Genomic DNA, 21,363 nt, shown 5'->3' with positions numbered 1-21,363 from the left:
CCACACCTCCACCTCCCAGTAATGTCTTCCTGTTGTGAATCCCTCTGATCCCAGGACACACGGACATGGATCAAATCTCTCCGGGGAGTCAGGCAGCAGCTGTGGTTTGTTTCCGAGTCTCAAACTTGTACAGTCCTCAGCTAGGATGAGTCTGAGATTTGCTGTGTTTGGATCCAGCGCCAGAGCAGCGGGAACTGGGGAAGAGAAAATAACACAATCAGAGATGGGAGAGGGTGAGGGGGAGTAGGGAGAGGCAGAAAGTTAGAGTAACAGCAAGTTATTTTGAGAGAAGGGTGGGGAACATTGTCAGGAGGGCATGGTGGGGCAGTTGCAGTAAGGGAGTGGAGGGCATTTGCGAGAAGAGACTGTGAGGGAAGGGATTCTGGGAAAGGAAGGCTCTTATGGGGGAGTCTATAGTGGGAGAAGAGATAGTGTGGGAGAAGATTGTTGGGGAGTAGTAAGATTTGTTAGGATAGGATTGGATATAGTTAGACGGGATAGTAAGGTAGGTGATTGTGGAGGAGGGGATAGTTGAGGCAGTGAGGGGTCTAGGAAAATGGCACAGTGATAGGATCGGGCCATGGTGGTGGGAGTGAGTGGGAGGGTGAGCGAGTGGATGGGAGTGTGTGAGAAGGAAAGGTTTCTGAGATTAAAGCTGAGCAGAGGAGGGAGTTGCAGGAGACAGAGTTGGAAAAGGAATGGGGCAGGAGCAAATCAGAGAATGGGGCAGTGAGGGGTAGTGGAGAGAGGGACTTAGGTTGAGTCGAGATCAGGGCACAAGGCAAGGGGTGAATAGGCAGTAGTGAGAGGGGAGTGAGTTTTAGAGAGTAGCAACCAGGATGGGAAGATTAGCTGGACAGAGATTGAGGGTTGGGCTAATGTGTTGGGCTAGTGCTGTCTGTTTGAGATGGTGAATGAAAAGGTTTGGGAAGAGCCAGGGTGGATGGGAATGTAAAGAAGCAGGAGGGACGGAGAGCATGAAGTGAGAAAGGTAACAAAATAAAAGATTTGAAAGAGTTTAGGGACAGTGTGTTGGTTGGAACAGGAAAGTGAAGGATTGGGGATAGGGTCTTGCAGGGAGAGTGTGGTGAGGAATGGAAACAAGATGCGAAGAGTGAGGTAAGGGATCAGTGTTAGGGAGGGGAGATTTTATGGTGTGGGTGACCGGAATGTTTGGGTGAGGCAGAATAATGAAGATGAGGGATTTGTACAATGATTTGGAGCGAAGGAAATCTGAGGGGAGATTGATGAGGTCTGAGCATTGTGAGGCATTAAGTAAATGGTGAACAGGAGGGGGAATGAGTGGACATAGAGATTGTTGTGGAATCTGGGGGTGGTGGTGAGAGTCATTGCAAAGGTCGTAAGAGTTGAGTGAGTATTCATATGAGGTGAAGGGTTTGAGGGAGAGTAACATGTTGGGGAAGCTCAGCTGGAGTGGACAGTGAGCAGGAGTGAAGAGTGAGCTGATTTTAAGAAGAGAGTGACTGTGAGGGGTAGAGTTTGATGAAGTGTGGGGGCATTGTTTGGGTGGGGAAATGAGCAAGATTGAAGAGTGATTATGGAGGATACAGTGGAGGAAGCTTGTGTGAGGAGGAGAGAGAAAGAAATATATGGGACAGGGGTCGGGAGAGATTGTGACGGAGAGAGAGGGGCATAGAGAAAAATATGGAAGCTGACAGTGAATTGGAAGACATTCTAAATGACATAAGCAAAAGGTTAGGGAACACAAATGCAGTCCTTTGTGAGTCTGAAATGGAGAATTGCTATTGGATAAAAAGGAGATGGCAGAATAAATACATTAGGACTATAGTTACACAAAAGTAAAAGGACAAACCTTTGGCAAATGCTAGGTCAGTAAAGGTCTCATGGGAATGAGGAATGGAGAACCATAATATGAGTTAAAAAGTGCTGGTCTAATTAATGGGATTGAAACTTGACACATACGTACATAGGAAATACAAAGAGAGGTAAACAATTTGGTCCCTTAAGCCTGCTCCACCATTTAATAAGAAAATGGCTCATCCTAACATCTGTCATCTGGAAGGCATTTAGAACGTATGCGAAAAGATAGGACACTTGGGAATCATTAACAGGATTAAGTAACATCAGAATAGGTCTATTAAATTCAATTCATGTTGAAATTAAGTAAAAGAAAGCTATACTGGTTTGAGGAATGAGCTTGCCTTGGTAAGTAGCAGAATGTTACTTAAAGGAAATGGCAATGGTGAACTTTTAAAGACAAATGGATAAACCGAAGCAATTATTCATTCTCATCTGGCATAAAAATAAACGGGTTACACCCGAAACATAGTCTACTACACCTCCTGATGCTGCCTGGCTTGCTGTATTTTCCAGCCTCCTGCCTATCTACAAGAAAAATAAATGAGCACAGCTGTCCACTCAGTGCCAGTAACAAGCTGTTATGACCAGCTTTTAGTGCCCTCTTGCTACCACCATAGTGCCATTTGTGAGTTTGCTATATATTAGCCTGTGTGCCATTCCCTGGAGGGTCAGAGGCTGAGGGGTGACCTTATAGAGGTTAATAAAATCATGAGGGGCATGGATAGAGTAAATAGACAAAGTCTTTTCCCTGGGGTGGGGGAGTCCAGAACTGGAAGGCATAGGTTTAGGGTGAGACAGGAAAAATATAAAAGAGACCTAAGAGGCAACTTTTACTCTCAGAGGCTGGTACGTGTATGGAATGAGCTTCCAGAGGAAGTGGTGGAGGCTACTAAAATAGCAACATTTGAAAAGCCTTTGGATGAGTATATGAATGGGAAGGGTTTGGAGGGATATGGGCCAGGTGTTGGCAGGTGGCACTAGATTGGATTGGGATATCTGGTTGGCATGGATGAGTTGGACCAAAGGGTCTGTTTCTGTGCTGTACATCTCTCTGACTCTATTTACCACAATGAGGTGAATTGTGCAACAGTTGTCTTGAAGTTTATTTGCAAAAGTGTTTAAAAGACTGCACCAGAACAGACTTATACACGTTGTTTGGTTTTTGTGTTACTGATGCGACTGGACATTAGCCAGTCAGAGCAGAGGCAGGACTGGAGCAGATTGAACCTGGGGGTTACCACCAGCAGGAAACTTTGGATAAAACCCTGAGGAGCAAAGCCTAGATCAAGGTCAGTTGAAATGGTGGTCAGAGCAGAACAGAGTTGGTAGAAATTTCATTGATTCCAGAAGTGGACCAGCTGAGGTTATGTTTGGGTTCAAAATGTTACACAGGGTTGACTTCTCAGGAACCGGATGTCAAGATTGCATGAGAAGTGCCTGGAGAGAGATTGCTTGTGTTGAATGTGTGGCCAAACAGCTGATATAGGAAGGAGGGCTTCAGACATCTGGGTCATTGGGTTCTCTTCCAGGGCAGTTGGGACTTAGTCAAGAAAGATACTAATACTGGAATATCCATGCAGAGAGGTTTGTGCTGCCACTCTAGAGAGTTTACTGAGGCAAAGGGGTGTGGAACAGAGCAGTAGGTAAGAACATGGAGTTGTAGAGGAGAAAGACAACATTATGTCAAATCTAATGGGAAGAACAGGCAAGGCTACGTTAATAAACACAAGATGATTGATAGTCAGATTCATTTTAATGCAAGGATTAGAACAGGTAAAGCAGATGAGTTTACAGCTGGGGTTAGTACATTGTGGTAGCCAATACCGAACCTTGGTTGAGAGAAGGACAGAACTGGCAAATACAGTGTTTTGATATTTTGTGTGAAATAGAGAGGGTTGTAAAAGTATGGAAGAGTCACATTCCTGATTAAGGAGAATGTCACAGCAACGTGAAGAGAGTACATGTTGGAGGGCTCAATAGAAAGGCCACATGGGGAGAACTTTTGAATAAGTAAGTGCAATCACTATGATGGGGTTACACTATAGGTTTTAAGATAGTTATGGGTAAAACTTAGAGTCACAGAGTCATCAAGATGTATAGCATAGAAACAGATCCTTCAGTTCACCTTGTCCATGCCAACCAGATATCCCTACCTAAGCTAGCTCCATCTGCCAGCACCCGGCCCATATCACTCCAAACCCTTCTTGTTCACATACTCATCCAGATGCCTTTTGAATGTTGCAATCATACTAGCCTCACCACTTCTGCTGGCAGCTCATTCCATACATGTACCACACTCTGCATGAAAACATTGCTCCTTAGAACTCTTTTTTATCTTTCCCCTCTCACCCTAAACCTACGCCCTCAAGTTCTGGAATCCTCCACCCCAGGGAAGAGAGTTTGTCTATTTATCTTATGCATGCCCCTCATGATTTTATATTCTTCTATAAGGTCACCCCTCAGCCTCTGCCACTCTGGGGAAAACAGCGCTAGCCTATTCAACTTCTTCCTATAGCTCAAATCCTCCAATCTTGGCAACATCCTTACAAATCTTTTCTGAACCGTTTCAAGTTTCACAACATCTTTCTGATAGGAAGGAGACCAGAATTACACACAATATTTCAAAAGTAGATTTAGCAATGTCCTCACTAACCACAACATGACTTCCCAACTCCTGTACTCAATACTCTGACCAATAAAGGAAAGCATATAAAACACCTTCTTCACTATCCTATCTACCTGTGATTCCAGTGCTGAACTGGAGTGGGAGCGGGTGAAGGCTATTTACTACAGTATTAGGCAGGAACTGGATAAACTAAATTGGGGCTGCCTTCTGAGGATAAATCCATGTCTTAACATATGGGAGTCTTTCAATGGCCAGTTAATAAGATTCAGACCAGCAAGTTCCTGTGAGGATGAAAGGTAACGATGAAAAGATTTGGGAATCTTGAATGACAAGAGATTTGAAAGTTTAGTCAAAAGTGAAAGGAAGCATATGTAAGGTTTAAGAAACTGGACATCAAACAAGATCCTTGAGGAATATAAAAGAAGCAGAAAATAACTTAATCAAGAAATTAGGATGGCTAGAAGGAGCCATGAAATGTCCTTGGCAAGTAAGATTAAGGAGAATCCCAAGGCATGTAAATATACACTAAGAACAAGAGGGTGGGTAAGGAAAGGATCAGACCAGTCAAGAAAAAAGGAGGATGTTTACGCAAGCAGCCAGAAGATAAAGGTGAGGTCCTTAATGAGTACTTCACATTGGTATCATCAACGAGAAGGACATGGATCACAGTAAAAATAAGGACGGTTATGTTGATATTCTAGATATGCCAATATTAAGAAGGAGGCGCTGTCAGGTGTCTTGAAAATAACTGAAGTAGACAAAATTTCCTGATGGGATCTATCTTGTGAAATGAAGGAGGCAAGGGAGATGAGTGCTAGGGTCTTCTTGGAGACCTTTGCATTCTCTTTAGCCACAGGTGAGGAGCCAGAAGACTGAGGAATAGCCAATATTGTTCCTTTATTGAAGAAGGGCATCAAGGATAATCCAGGAAAATTGTAGGCCAGTGAGCTTGATATTAGTGGTACATAAATTATTGCAGAAGATTCTTAGAGATAGGATTTACTTACAATTGGTAAAGAATGGGCTTTTTAGGCATAGTCAGCATGGATTTATGCGGAGAAGGTCTTGTCTCACAAAGTTAATTGAAGCTTTTGAGGAAGTGGTTGTGAGGGTAGGACAGTCGATTTGCTTGTATGGACCTTTCTAAAGCACTTGACAAGGTTACTCGTGGTAGGCTCGTCAAGAAGATGAAATCATGTGGGATCCATAGTGAGTTCACAAGCTGGATACAGAATTGACTTGCTTATAGAAGGCAGAGGGTAGTTTGGAAGGGTGTTTCTCTAATTGAAGATCTATGGTCAATGGTTCAGTGCAGGGACCTCTGTTGTTTGTGAAAATGTGGTGGTCTGATTAGTCAGTTTGCAGATGACATGAAAATTAGTGGAGTTATGTACAGTGATGGTAATCAAAGGATAGAGCAGGATATAGATCAGTTGGAAAGTTCGGTGGAGAAATGGGAAATGGAGTTAAATCCAGACAAGTGTGAGGTAATGAATTTTGGGAGGTTAAATACAATAGGAAAGTATACAGTAAATGATGGGACGCTTTGGAGTATTGATATACAGAGGGATTGTGGGGTCCAAGATCATAGTTCTCTGAAAATTGCAACTCAAGTAGATGAGGTGGTAAATATGGCATACAGCATAATTGCCTTAATCAGTCAGGGCACTAAGCAAAAAAGTTGGCAAGTTATGTTGCAGCTCTACAAGACTGTAGTTAGGCCATATTTAGAGTATTGTGCACAGTTCTGCTGGCCACATTATAGGAAGGATATGGAGGATCTGGAGAGAGTACAAAAGTGATTTATCAGGATGTTGCCTAGATTGGAGTGCATTAGCTATTAGGAAAAGTTGCATAAACTTGGATTGTTTTTGCTAGATAACCAGAAGCTGAAGGGCAAGCTGACAGAAGTATATAAAACTATGAAAGGGCATGGATTCTGTTGTTTGTTGGAGTCTTTCCCAGGAAGTGTGGAATCTCATTGAAATATAAAATTTAGTGAAGGGCCTTGATGGAGTGGATGTGGTGAAGCTGTTTCCATTAGTAGGAGACCCAATGGCATAGCCTCAGAATGAAGGGATAACTTTTAGAACTGAGGTGAGCAGGAATTTCTTCACCCAGAGAATGGTGATACTGTGGAACTCATTGCCACAGAAGGCTGTGGAGGTCAAGTCACTGACTGACAGAGAAAAATAGGCTTTTGATTAGTAAATTGATCAAATGTGAGGGGGAAAAGGCAGAATGAGATTAAGAAACCTATCAGCCATGTTCAAATGGCAGAGCAGAGTCAAAGGGAGGAAAGGCCTAATTCTGAACCCACATCATATAAGTCTATGTGTAGATGTTAGTTGCCTGGAGCATGCTACAAGAAGAATTGGTCGAAGTGGGTACATTAGAAAGTTTAAGAGGCATTTCAGCAAACACATGAACAAACAGGGAATAGTGTGATTGAAAATATGGCACAGAGGTTTGGGTCAGGCATGTGGCTTAATTTTGATTCCCTCCTCCTAACCTGATTTCGGCGAATATATTCATCATGATGGTGTTCAATATTTCATGAACATCCCTCTGATAGTGCTGCCCAATGATGCAGGTCTCCAACCTTCTGTCAAACACAGAGGTGATTGGAACCCTGAACAGCACATGGCTATCAGAAACTTTCCTGCTAGTTACAGTGCAGTGATTTCACATGATCAGACCTATCTCCAAATCTGACTCAATTGCTGATGAATTTGGACTAAATGCTTTACTCCACATTAAACACTGAAATGATGCAACTAATTCCAATTTCGACCCTCTCCCACTTCTACTTGTAAATGAGGATGATGATGCCTTTCCTCATAGATTGTCAATGTTGCCAGCAAGATGCAAACTGCCAGACAGTTCCAGAAGGTCCAAGCTGATCAAGTGCCACAAATTTGAATACAACTGGGTTGGAGAGCTGTCACTTTCAGGAATTTTATGTTTCTTTAAGATTGTGCCGATGCTGTTCCTTCAACAAGTTTTTGTTGTCCTTGTTTTCTTTCCAGAGAACTTGCAAAAGACACAAACATGTTGTAGAATTCTATGTTGTAGAACTTTTGGGCCAATGTGATTTTTGCCATCAGAGACTGCCTCAGGCAAAAGGCTTTTCATTTTTAAAAAAACAAAACACTTATACAACAAAAGGGGAGTGGCCAGTTCTTCCAGCTCAGTGTTTCTCTGGTTTGGTTTGGTTTTAGCACAGTAGAGTTGAAAAAGCTGCTGGACTCCAAAGAAGGAGGTCCAGGCTGACTGCTCTTTCTCTCTGGCTTCTTTCTTGTAAGACCCTGTCTTTGATTTTACGTTTTGTACCAAGGGATGTTAATGCGGATTGTTGCAAATATTTGGAACAGCATCACTACGTTAGGATAGTCCAATGGGTTTTCAGAGAGGTTAAATATTCTGTATTCTGTTCTCTATTATTTGTGTTTCACAGAGTCATAGAGATGTACAGCATGGAAACAGACCCTTTGTTCCATGCTGACTAGATATCCCAACCCAATCTAGTCCCACCTGCCAGCACCCGGCCCATATCCCTCCAAAACCTTCCTATTCATATACCCATCCAAATGCCTTTTAAATGTTGCAATTGTGCCAGCATCCACCACTTCCTTTAGCAACTCACTCCATACAAGTACCACACTCTGGGTGAAAACATTGCCCCTTAGGAATATTTTATATCTCTCCCCTCTCACCGAAACCTCGGCCTTCTAATTCTGGACTCCCCCACCCCTGGGAAAAGTCTTTGTCCATTCATAATTTTGTAAACCTCTATAAGGTCACCCCGCAGCCTCCAGGGAAAACAGCCCAACCCAATTCAAACTCTCCGTACAGCTCAAATCCTCCAACCCTGGCAACATCCTTGTAAATCTTTTTTGAACCCTTTCAAGTTTCACAACATCTTTCCGATAGGAAGGTGACCAGAATTGCATGCAATATTCCAACAGTGGCCTAACCAATGTAGTGTACAGTTGCAGCATGACCTCCCAGCTTCTGTACTCAATAAAGGAAAGCATACCAAATGCATTTTTCACTATCCTATCTACCTGCGATTCCACTTTCAAGGAGCTATGAACCTGCATTCCATGTCTCTTTGTTCAGCAGCACTCCCTCGGACCTTACCATTAAGTCTATAAGTCCTGTTAAGATTTGCTTTCCCAAAATGCAGCATCTCGCATTTATCTGAATTAAACTCCATCTGCCACTTCTCAGCCCATTGGCCCATCTGGTCAAGATCCTATTGTAATCTGACATAACCTTCTTCGATCTCCACTACACCTCCAATTTTGGTGTCATCTACAAACCGACTATGTCTCTTATGCGTGCATCCAAATCATTTATGTAAATGACAAAAAGTAGAGGACACAGCACCAATCCTTGTGGCACTCCACTGGTCACAGGCCTGCAGTCTAAAAAACAACCCTCCACCACCACCCACTGTCTTCTACCTTTGAGCCAGTTCTGTATCCAAATGGCTAGTTCTCATGTATTCTGTGAGATCTAACCTTGTTACCCAGTCTCCCATGGGGAACCTTGTTGAACGCCTTACTGAAGTTCACATAGATCACATCTACCACTCTGCCCTCATCAATCCTCTTTGATACTTCTTCAAAACACTCAATCAAGTTTATGAAGCATGATTTCCCATGCACACAGCCATGTTGACTGTCCCTAATCAGTCCTTGCCTTTCCAGGTACATGTACATCCTGTCCCTCAGGTTTCCTTCCAACAACTTGCCCACCACCGACATCAGGCTCGCTCATCTATAGTTCCCTGGCTTGTCCTTACCACCCATCTAAAACAGTGGCACCATGTTAGCCAACCTCCAGTCTTCCGTCACTTCACCTGTGATGATCAATGATATAAATATCTCAGCAAAAGGCCCAGCAAGCACCTCCCTAGCTTCCAACAGAGCTCTAGGGTGCACCTGATCAGGTTCTGGGGACTTAAACACTTTTATGTGTGTCAAAGCATCCAGCACCTCCTCCTCTGTATGATGGACATTTTTCAAGATGTCACCATCTATTTCCCTACATTCTATATCTTCCAGGTCCTTTTCCACAGTAATTACTGATGCAAAATATTCGTTTAGTATCTCCCGCATTTTCTGCGACTCCACACAAAGGCCACCTTGTTGATTTTTGAGGGGCCCTATTCTCTCCCTAGTTATCCTTTGGTCCTTAACGTATTTGTAAAAACTCTTTGCATTCTCCTTAATTCTATTTACCAAAGCTATCTCATGTCCCCTTTTTGCCTTCCTGATTTCCCTCGTAAGTATACTACTACTGTCTTTATATTCTTCTAAGGATTCACTTGATCTATCCTGTCTATACCTGACATATGTTTCCTTCTTTGTCTTAACCAAACCCTCAATTTCTTTGGTCATCCAGCATTCCCTATACCGACCAGACTTTCTTTCCTCCCTAACAGGAACATACTTGCTCTGGATTCTCGTTATCTCATTTCTAAAGTCTTCCCATTTTCCAGCCGTCCCTTTCGCTGCGAATATCTGTCCCCTATCAGCTTTTGAAAGTTCTTGCCTAATACCGTCAACACTGGCCTTTCTCCAATGTCGAACTTCAATTTTTAGATCTGGTCTATCCTTTTCTATCATTTTTAAAAATCTAATAGAATTATGGTCGCTGGCCCCAAAGTACTCCCCCACTGACACCTCAGTCACCTCAGCCATGCCTTATTTCTCAAGAGTAAGTCAAGTTTTGCACCTTCTCTAGTAGGTACATCCACATACTGAATCAGAAAATTGACTTGTATGCATTTAACAAATTCCTCTCGATCTAAACCCTTAACACTATGGCAGTCCTAGTCGATGTTTGGAAAGTTAAAATCTCCTACCACAACCACCTTATTATTCTTACAGACAGCTGGGATCTCCTTACAAATTTATTTCTCAATTTCCCTCTGACTATTTGGGGGTCTATAATAATAAACCAATAAGGTGATCTTCCCTTTCTTATTTCTCAGTTCCACCCAAATAACTTCCCTAGATGTATTTCCGGGAATATCCTCCCTAAGCACAACTGTATTGCTATCCCTTATCAAAAATGCCACTCCCCCTTCTCTCTTGCCTTCCTTTCTGTCCGTCCTGTAGCATTTTTATCCTGGAACATTAAGCTGCCAGTCCTGTCCATCCCTGAGCCATGTTTCTGTACTTGCTATGATATCCCAGTCCCATGTTACTAGCCATGCCCTGAGTTCATCTGTCTTCCCTGTTAGGCCCCATTGCATTGAAATAAATGCAGTTTAATTTATTAGTCCTGCCTTGTCCCTGCCTGTCCTGACTGTTTGACTCGTGTCTGTTCTCAATTGTACCGGTCTCAGATTGATCTCTTCCTCACTATCTCCCAAGGTCCCACCTCCCCCCACCCCAACCACCTTCCTAGTTTAAATCCTCCTGAGCAGCTCTAGCAAATCTCCGTGCCAGTATATTAGTCCCTTTCCAATTTAGGTGCAATCCATCCTTCTTGTACAGGTCACTTCAAACCAAAAGAAATTCATGTGGTAATCTTTTAAATAAATTCTGTTAAGCTTAAAACTAAGTGCTTGACTAGCTGCATCACTCCTGGGACTTCTGCATTGCACGTGCTTACAACAACACGCAAATTTAGGGTCTGGGCTACTTTCTTGAAGGGGTCTGGCAGATTTTGTCAGATTATCCAGTGTTAATGATTTACTCTGAATTTCCCATACACTCTTATCCAAAACCTCAGTGACAGAAGGCCAGTATGATGAGGAAGCTGTGCTGTCTTCGGGCTTCATATCATTCAATCCAACATAAAAGGATTCTTAATGTCAGTATCCAATTATGTTCCTGATCTGTCTTATACCTTCAGACTGCTAATCAGAGGTATCTCTCTCTCTCTCTCTCCCTGAATCTTTTGGAAGAAATGTGACCACATCTCATCCTGTTCCATGGAGCAGAGTCTGGATGAAGAGGTGATCTTGGATGCTTTCATGGTGTAGGCTGCTGAGTCCATCTTGTCAAGATACTCCTTGACACTGGCTTTGATTAACTGCAGCAGAAGCAGATACAAGATGATTTTCTGGAGTCGAGACATTTCATACCACCTCTCTTGCCTTCCGGAAACATTTAAGGATCAATAACTTTTTAATATTCATTCGACTGCTTCCTATCTTCTTTCCATTTTCCCAACCTTTGAGTTCCTCAACATTGAGTTCTTTAATTTTGTTTAGTGTCTGAATTGACAGTGTTGTCAAAGGTAGGGAGTGCTCAGCAGGGTTTGATCAATAGGGTCACTAAAAATATCAGCCTCATTATACCCAAACTGCATTCTGACCATCTATTCTGAAAGTTCATGAATATCAAAGTTCAGTGACGTTCAATGTATAATCTATGACCACGTTCAACCTATGGATGCTTATTTCCCTACTATTTGGAGATGTATACACTTTAATGTGATCACCACAATCCCTTGTTTATCCAGTATTGACACAGATTGCCTTTTCTATGAAATAAGTTGCCTAATTCGCAATATATTAGACATCTGTTAACATTGGGTCTGATACCTTTTTATCTTCCAGATAATTATTAGGATTATGTCATCCAAATATTACTCCAGATGAAGCTAATCATCTCTGAAGTAGAAATTTTGTTTCTCTGGTCATAGAGATGTACAGTATGGAAACAGATCCTTTGGTCCAACTCATCCACGCCTACCAAGTGACCTAAAGTAATCTAGTCCCATTTGGCCTCTATCCCTCAAAACCCTTCTTATTCATATATCCATCCAGATGCCTTTTAAATGTTGCAATTGTATCAACCTCTACCATTTCTTTGGGAGCTCATTCCATATACGCACCAGTCTCTGCCTAAAAAGGTTTCCCCTTAGGTTCGTTTTAAATCTTTCCCCTCTCACCTCTATCCCTATTGTTAGACAAATGTCTTCACTGATTTGACAGCAAGTGCTGATTGCTTCAGCCAGTTACTGAGATATATGCACTGGATAATACAAAAAGAAAGTCCTCCTGAGTGGCACGGTGGCACAATGGTTAGCACTGCTGCCTCACAGCGCTAGAGACCTGGGTTCAATTCCTGCCTCAGGCGACTGACTGTGTGGAGTCTGCACGTTCTCCCTGTGTCTGCGTGGGTTTGCTCCGGTTTCCTCCCACAGTCCAAAGATGTGCAGGGTCAGGTGAATTGGCCATGCTAAATTGCCTGTAGTGTTAGCTAAGGGGTAAATGTAGGAGTATGGGTGGGTTTCGCGTCGGTGTGGACTTGTTGGGCCGAAGGGCCTGTTTCCACGCTGTAATATAATCTAATCTGAGATTAGCTACAATAAACTGGGGCCTTGGAGTTCATTTAGTCCCCACACAACTTGATTTATCATCAGGAAAATTAATGTGAGTTTTACCTGGGTAAATGGCATTTAGGATTTCTCTCCACGCTGTATACTGTAAAGGACCTTTGAAATTTCCTATAGCCAGGCCAAACTCTGCTACTGACAGTTATTCAGATGGATCACTAATCCTGCAATTATTAAAATTATTATTAAACAAACTCCACTTTGTCAGAGTATTCAAAAGTGATTTAAATGATCAAGCTTTAAGTACTTTTTGTGTTTCAGCAAATGTGGTTCAAAATGAAACATTAATCTTGGTTTTATAACAGAGTAAGGGTAACTTTAATAATGAAAGGACATGGATTTAGGAGCATGCAGGTTAAGAAAAAGAGGTTTTAACCTGACAGTAGATTACATTCTAATACATCACTCACTTGAGCTTGTGGAACCGAAAATATCTAATAACCTCATATCCAACTGGTCAATCTGTGAGTTCCACAACCCTCCAACAGTTCTGAAGAAGGCTTGCTGAACCCAAAATGTTAACTTTGCTTCCTGTCCATAGATGCTCCCAGACCTGCTGAGATTCTCCAGCAATTTCTGTTTTTGACTTTGAGAATTCTGCTGTTCTACTTCGGGTCTCATGAACATCTCCCCCACTGGAGATTGGACCTTCAGCTGAAGAGGCCTTCAGCTCTGGAATTCCCTACCTAAACCTGTTTCCATTTTGATCATTACTAAAAGAAACTGTTACTGTTTCAACACTGCAATAAATTATGAAAAAATGCTTGAGTTTGAACCAAAACTGAATTATTGTCACTTTACACACTTTAAAGCAGTAGATTCGGAGATGCCGGTGTTGGACTGGGGTGTACAAAGTTAAAAATCACACAACACCAGGTTATAGTCCAACAGATTTAATTGGAAGCACACTAGCTTTTGGAGTGATGCTCCTTCATCAGGTGATTGTGTCCTGATGAAGGAGCGTCGCTCCGAAAGCTAGTGTGCTTCCAATTAAACCTGTTGGACTATAACATGGTGTTGTGTGTTTTTTAAAGCAATAGAGTCATTGTGTCATACAGCACGGAAACAGAACCTGCAGTCCATGCTCATTGTGTTCCTAAACTAAACCAGGCCAACCTGCCTGTTTTTGGCCCATATCCCTCCAAACTTTTCCTACTAACCTATCTATCGGAATGTCTTTTAAGCATTGTAACTATACTCGTATCCACTCTTGCCCAGCAAGTTCATTCCACTCATGAACCACACTCTGCATAAAATGTTGGCCTCATGTCCATTTTAAATCTTTCTCCTGTCACCTTAAAAATATGCCCACTAGTTTGAAATCCCCTTCCCTAGGGAAAAGACCATTATTATTCACCTTATCTATGCCCCTCATGATCTTATAAACCTTTATAAGGTCACCCTTCCTATGCTTCAGTGAAAGAAGTCCCAGCCTATCCAACCTGTTTTTATAACTCAAGCCCCCCACTCCCAGCAACACCTGGTAAATCTTTTCTGATCCCTCTCTCATTTAATAATATCCTTCCAATAACAGGACATTCAGAAATGGACACTGTACTCCAGAAGAAGCCTCACTAAGAGGACTCCTGTATAACTTCAACTTGATGTCCCAACTCCTATACCACTAACTGTCTCCATTCACAGCTATTCACTCTCCTAGCCAGATTGTTGTCCACTCCTTTGTCTATCCAATTCTTCCTCTCTCTCTTTGGGCACTATCCCCACCTATCATTTGCTCTTTACCCCCTCCCTCAAGCCTATCTTCTGCAAATAAACCAACATTTTCCTAGCTACCATCAGTTCTGAGGAAGGGTGTCTGGAACCAAACGTTAACTCTGATTTCTCTTCACAGATGCTGCCAGACCTGCTGAGCTTTTCCAACAACTTCTGTTTTGTTTCTGATTTATAGCATTTGCAATTCTTTCAGTTTCTTTACTCCAAGTCTGAGTCACTAAACCAAGCATGTTCAGCCCCTTCTTAGCTTCACTGTTTACCTGTGACACAAATTACAAAGAATTATGTACCTGAACCCCTAGATCTCTGTTTGATAGCACTACTTAGGGCCCTACCATTAATTGTAGAAATTTGCTTTGACAAAGGGTCAGTTAGATTTGAAACGTCAGCTCTTTTCTCTCCTTGCAGATGCTACCAGACCTGCTGAGATTTTCCAGCATTTTCTCTTTTGGTCATTAATTGTAGAAGTCTGCCCCTGGTTGTATTACCAAAATGCAACGCCCCACCTTTGTACAAATTAAACTCCATCTGGTACTCCTCAGCCCATTGACCCAATTGATCAAGATCTCTTTGTAATCTTAGGTAACCTTCTCCACTATGCACAAATTACAAGTCATTGAGTTATTTTGCAAACTGTGCTATCTTGGGAAAGCAACCAACATATTCAAAGACTCCTCTCACCCAAATATACTCACTTCCACCCTCTTCCGTCAGGCACAAGATGTAAAAATTTGAACAGATCTACGAACAGATTCAAGAATAGCTTTTTCCCAGCTATTATCAGACTTTTCAACAGAATTCTCAAATATTAATGTTGATCTCTCTCTCTCTCTCTCTCTCTGCACCTTCTCTGTAACTGTAATAATCTTTCCTGCACTGTGGTGTATTACCTTGATGCACTTTGTATGGTGTGATCTGCCTGTATTGTACACAAGCATTTCACTTTATCTCGGTACATGTGACAATAATAAATCAAAAATGAAATCAAATAAAGTGAATGTCCAACATTCTCTTCTGACAAGCTGCCTCCTGAAAGAAATGAATCACAAACGGTAAGGATGACAGTAACAGATTTCAGGAGGAGACAGACAGGCTGTTGAAATGAGCAGACACAACACGGAAGTGGAAAGTGATCCATTTTGGAAGGAAGATTGAGGAGAGGGGAAAATAAACTGGAACTGACCATCAGTCCTGCTCACAGACACAGTGACTCTCACACTCCCACTGTACCAGACACACCCACACACTCTCCACATGGGACTGGAACTGAATTACAATGGGAGTTCCACTAGATAATTAAACTTGAGGAACACAGAGAAAGGTACTTGGCAAATATTAATATTAGAATTCATGCGCGGGAGCTGGCCAGCATTTCCAAAATTCTGCAGTGTGCAAGCAATGAGTTCAGTGACAAGAGAAAAATGGTCCAATATACCACAATTTCAGATGAATTCAGATCATAGGTCTTGTCAGTTGGTGCGATGTTAAGAGTTATCGCCAATGATTTAAAATTTGTGTGCAAATTGACTGAACTGACCACCAATATATTTCCTCACCTTCAGAAATATCAGTTTGTCGTTTTGCTCCAACTGTTGCTGCAACTTTGAGAGTTCCTCCTCAATAGAATTTAAATTCTCCTGAATCTCTCGAAGGTTTTTCTCCATTGGTTCTACAATCCTCTCCTCTTCTTCCCTGAGATCTCTGAGTAAACGCTGCTCTTTCTCAGTGAGAATCTGGTGCATTTTAGTGAACTAGGATGTGATGTGGGTCTGCAGGCTGCTCGCCTGTTCCTACCAAATGAAATGTGAAACCTCATTAATATCCCACGGTAACGGGAACAAAACTAACCGAGATCCCAGAGAATCAGCACTGGGAGAGCTCACCCTCACTTCGGAAATCTTCCGTTTCTGGGTCAGCTCCATTTCCAAAACCATAAATTGTTTCTCTGCGAGAGAATCTAAGGAAGATTTTATCTTATCCTAAAATTGACAAAATATTATATAACTGAAGTGTTCAACTGTGAAAATGTGATAAATCTTTTAACGTGTAAAGTATTTCCCTTTACCTTGTAGATTTTAATAGCTTTTCCAGTCGGGATGAAGCGACGCTCTCTGTGTTCTGGAGCTTCGACACAATTTGAGCAGATCAATTTCCTGTCAGTTTCACAAAACAGTTTCAGATCTTCCTGATGTACCTCACAGTGAGGTTTACTTTCCTTCTCTTTCGGATCCAGCTTAAAATTTTGAGCCTCCTCGGCCAGATTCGCTAAGGCCCGATTTACCCTGAGGTTTCTTTCCGGAAACTCTTCTCGAATTTCCGGGCAGGAACTTATCTCCTTGTCTTCTGGGTGATACAGGAACAGCAGAAGTTGTGTCCACAATCCAGTGCAACCAGATCGGTGAAGAACTCCAGACAAATGGAGCAAATTGTCTCCTCCGTCAGCCTCTGGAGCTGCGGTTTGGAAGCCATGCTAAATCTCAGCACTTCCTGGTTCAAGCTCTGGGCAGCATCCCAGGAGGGACGAGACCAGATCACCATTGGGATGGCATATTATTCTGGAGAGGAAGAGTAGTTATCCCAGGCAAATGCTGCAGCCAGTTTTTGGCTCAATTCCACCAGAGTCATCCAGCGATTTCCATAATGAAAATGTTGGCGAGAAGTTATGTCTCATGGCCAAAACTGGATGCAGACATAGCCACATTTGTGGGGCAGTGCCCTGAGTGCCAACAAGGACAATTACCATAATCGGTTCCATCACGTTTGCGGAAATGGTCGGTTAAGCCCTGGACTTGGTCACATGTCAATATTGCAGTCTTTTCATCGGCTCAATGTTCTTAATTCATTGTGGATATGCCAACCCAAAGTGGTTTGATGATAGCAAATCCATGAGCATCTTTTGCAATGCACAGCCTCCCAGAAATGTTGGTCACAGACACAGGCCATCATTGATCAGCAGGGAATTTGCATATTTCCTAATGTCAAATAGCATTCAGCACATATAGTCCAATGACCTGGCAGAAAGAGGAGTCCAGACTTTGAAAGCAGATTACAGCTTGGCTCAATACCAGAAACTGTCCTGGTTTCTGTTTGATTACAGGACCACCCCTCACGCATCTACAGGTGTACCTCTAGAGCACAGTTGATAATGAGAAGACACTGCCCAATTTAAGCCAGATATTCCCAGAACTTTGAGGGGGGGGGGGGGGGGGGGGAGGTGGCGGGGTGTAACAGCTTCACAAATGCCAATGCCAGTCACCAGACTCCACTAATCCAGAGAGACAGTTGCTCGAGGCAATGAAGCTTGGTGTGGAAACCATGGAAATGACCTTGCATGGTCAACATGAAGTCAGTTCTCATGATGCAAACGGTTTGGACAGTGAGTAAGGCCTGAACAAGCATGTGGACCACATGAACATTGCAAACTCACAAATAGGGCAGGAGCGAAACATATTCAGCCCCTCAGAACAGCTGTCTGTTGGAACTCCTGGATTCTTCCCTTCCATCTGGCATCAAAGAAACCTTGGAGTCTGAGATGGACACTGTGGATGCTGCAACCTCTACACCATTACCACTTGAAGAAGAGGAACAAATTCTTCTCAGATGCTCTGGGCACAAGAGGTGGGCTACAGTCCCATACATGCTGCCAGTATCCGAGGCAGAGTCAGAGGAACCTGACCTGGTGAAAAAATGCTCCAGGACAAGCTATAAGAAAGAAAGGATGTAGTGATTGAAACAAGGTGAGTCAGTTGGACTTCATAGAATGTGGGTTCCCCTAACTGGAGCTGTTAGCCTGGTCCAGTCAGGGAATCCTGGCTAACAGATAGAAACAGGAATGTCAGGGGATCTGTTCATTCTGGGAGCTATTCCTAATGTGATTGGATCAGCGTCAAGAACTATGTGTGTATGTAAATAAAAGGTGACCTGGTGATGGTATACACATCCCCAACCCCCATTCACCCATTGCACTCTTTGTTATCTTCCTCCACCCTCCTTTCTGACCTATCACCTCCATCCTCACCCCCATTCACCTATTGTACCCTATGCTAATTTCTCCCCAGCCACACCCCCTCCCCCTCTCATTTATCTCTCCACTCTGCAGGCACCCTGCCTCAATTCCTGATGAAGGGCTTTTGCCCGAAACATCGATTTTCCTGCTCCTCGGATGCTGCCTGACTTGCTGTGCTTTTCCAGCACCACTCTAATCGAGACTCTGGTGATGGTATTGTGAGAAACGAAGCACACTCACTTCAATAATTTCAGTCCGAGACAAGATCTGAATCAGTAATGTCATTTATTTCGCTCTTGTAAGAGGGGTGTGGTGTTCACTGTCCACAAGGCAGGGACATACACACACTGAATTCAACTAGTACACAACATTTATGTAATTTGGTTCCTATTCTTTCACCCCATTGCTCCTCCCCTGTTTACATCTCCCACCTCTCTAAGACCGACGCCCATTACTCTTGTGTATCTCTTGCCTTATCCGGCCCTGTCTGTGATAAAATGCTTATTTCTGGCCTCACAAGGCCGTTTGACCACATCCTGTTGTGGTCCATTGTTAGGTATATCCTCCTTCACTACCATCTATTTCCCTCACTTGTTATGACCTTATGACCTTATGACTTCTTGATTGTGGTTTGTTCTTGCTTTTGCAGAAGTGGGAAATAGATGCTTATAACTATTGTTTGTACAGGCATATCTAGCTTAACCCCCTCTCCTCACAGCACCTTAGCTATTTGTCTGTAACATCTACCATCTATTTGCAGGCATATTTCATTCTTGCATGTGTATTTTAGCTAATACAAAAACAATTATGTATTTCCTTCACATAGTTTTCATTCTTGTTGACTCAGCTCTTGGCTGAAACAATTATACACTGGTGTGAGTTCATTTACCTTGCATAAGTAATTATGATTGCAGAAGTAACACTACTTTACCTATATCCCACAGTATACTGACCACCATGGAATAATTTAATTTTCAGCTTCCTTGCCATTGTGGTTCGGGGACAACGAAATGAGGAAAGAGTACAGACAGAGGACACATGTCTCCTCTCTAATCCATGTATTCACTGCTTTAAACCCATAAATTATGGATTATATTCTCTACACTATCCAATCCCTTTTACAGCCAGTTCCACATTCTCATGATCCTCTGTTAAAAAAAAAGCCTCTCAATGTTGGATGGAAGATTCCATTATGATCATCTTTCTTTATTTCTGAGCCAGTGTCAGTGGGAAGGTAAAGGTTACCTCCCTGTCTGGGAGGTAACAGCATCAACAGAAAATGCACTGCATCATCTCTGCAACCTTCTTCTGGAAAGCAACATTCCAGAAACGGGTGGGAAACTGTCTCAACTCCATTGATAGGTGTCAGTTTTGGTTCAGTGGGAGCACTCTGAACTCTGAGTCAGATCAGAGTATCGAGGCCTGGAGAACAATCCAGTTGGACCCTGCCATGTGAGATGTGGTGTTTTTCGGATGTACCAATAAACTGTCACCAAGTATGTTCTCCAAATTTTTGTGTTGATTATATTGTGACATTATTCTAGCCTGAGAATGGGAGTATATTCTGTCATAATGACTTACATTTCTCCTTAAATCAATATCCCCAAGCCATCTGTTCTGATCATTGGCTTCAGTGCTGTGCTCAAGATACCTGATGAACTTCCTACATCCCAACTGTAACTCCATTTCAGAAATGCCCAATGCGCTTTAAAGTGCTGTGGAACATCTCATCGTTGTGAATGGCGCTACATATATGTAAGAATCTTCCAGATCTATTCTCCAAAAAGATTTCAATGTCTCGCATTTAAAATAGATGTATTTTATATGGATTTCAGTAATGCCTTCAACAAGGTCCTAGATAGGAACTGATAATGAAGGTAAATGTACAGGATATCTAGGGTAACTTGGCAAGATGGAACCAAAATTGACTTAGTGGCAGGCGTCAATGGATAGCAGTGGAAGGCTGTTTGTGTCACAGCAGACTGGTGTCCAATGGCATACCAGAAGTATCAATGCTGGGTCCCTTATTGTGTGTGATGTACATGATAATATGAAGTGGGGGAGGGGTGACGACAAGTTCACAGCTTGGCCATGTGATTGAGTGTGAAGAGGAAGGTGTTGTGTTACAGGAGAATGTAGATGGATTGGTTAGATGAACAGATCAGTTGCAGATGGAATTTAAACCTGAAAGTGTGATGTGATGTACTTTGGAAAAAGTAACATAACAGAGCTGTACTCAATGAATGATAGGATCTTCGGAAGCTCAGAGGAACAGAGGGATCTGAGGGTGCTTGAATGTGATGTTAATAGAGTTCATTAATCTGGCTCAGTGGTTAGCTCAGCTGCCTTACAGCGCCAGAGACCTAGATTCACTTCACACCTCGGGCAACTGTCTGTGTGGAGTTTGCACATTCTCCCAGTGTCTGCGAGGGTATCCTCCGGGTGCTCTGTTTTCCTTCCACAGTCCAAAGATATACAGGTTAGGTGAATTGGCCATGCTAAATTGCCCGTAGTGTTAGGTACATTAGTCAGGGGTGAATGTAGTGAAATAGGTCTGGGTGGGTTGTGCTTCGGAGGGTCAGTGTGGACTTGTTGGGTGAAAGGACCTGGTTCCACACTGTATAGGGAATCTAATCTAATCATGCAATGCCGTCAACATCCAAATAATTTATAAAGTTGTATAATGATTCTTAATAGACAAAACTTGTAGAAGGGCTTATACCCGAAATGTTGAATCTCCTGCTCCTTGGATGCTGCCTGACCTGCTGCACTTTTCCAGCAACACATTTTA

At 42.6% G+C, this 21,363-nt stretch overlaps 1 protein-coding gene across 1 annotated transcript; it reads right to left on the bottom strand.

Moving 5' to 3' along the window:
- Positions 1 to 58: 58 nt before the first annotated feature.
- Positions 59 to 20,616, bottom strand: LOC122541540 (E3 ubiquitin-protein ligase TRIM21-like). The gene is made up of 5 exons (XM_087978701.1): positions 20,574 to 20,616; positions 16,632 to 16,909; positions 16,450 to 16,545; positions 16,123 to 16,356; positions 59 to 194 (listed from the first exon to the last, which is right to left on the bottom strand). The coding sequence occupies exons 1-4, from the start codon at positions 20,614 to 20,616 to the stop codon at positions 16,318 to 16,320; spliced, it is 456 nt and encodes a 151-aa protein (XP_087834827.1). The 3' UTR covers positions 59 to 194; positions 16,123 to 16,317.
- Between the last annotated feature and the right edge of the window lie 747 nt (positions 20,617 to 21,363).

The sequence above is a fragment of the Chiloscyllium plagiosum genome, unplaced genomic scaffold, assembly GCF_037043375.1.
Source record: "Chiloscyllium plagiosum isolate Xiang-an unplaced genomic scaffold, Cpla_swu_hap1 HiC_scaffold_35, whole genome shotgun sequence".
In the NCBI taxonomy this organism is placed as follows: domain Eukaryota; kingdom Metazoa; phylum Chordata; class Chondrichthyes; order Orectolobiformes; family Hemiscylliidae; genus Chiloscyllium; species Chiloscyllium plagiosum.
This window is presented reverse-complemented; position numbering and strand designations above follow the sequence as displayed.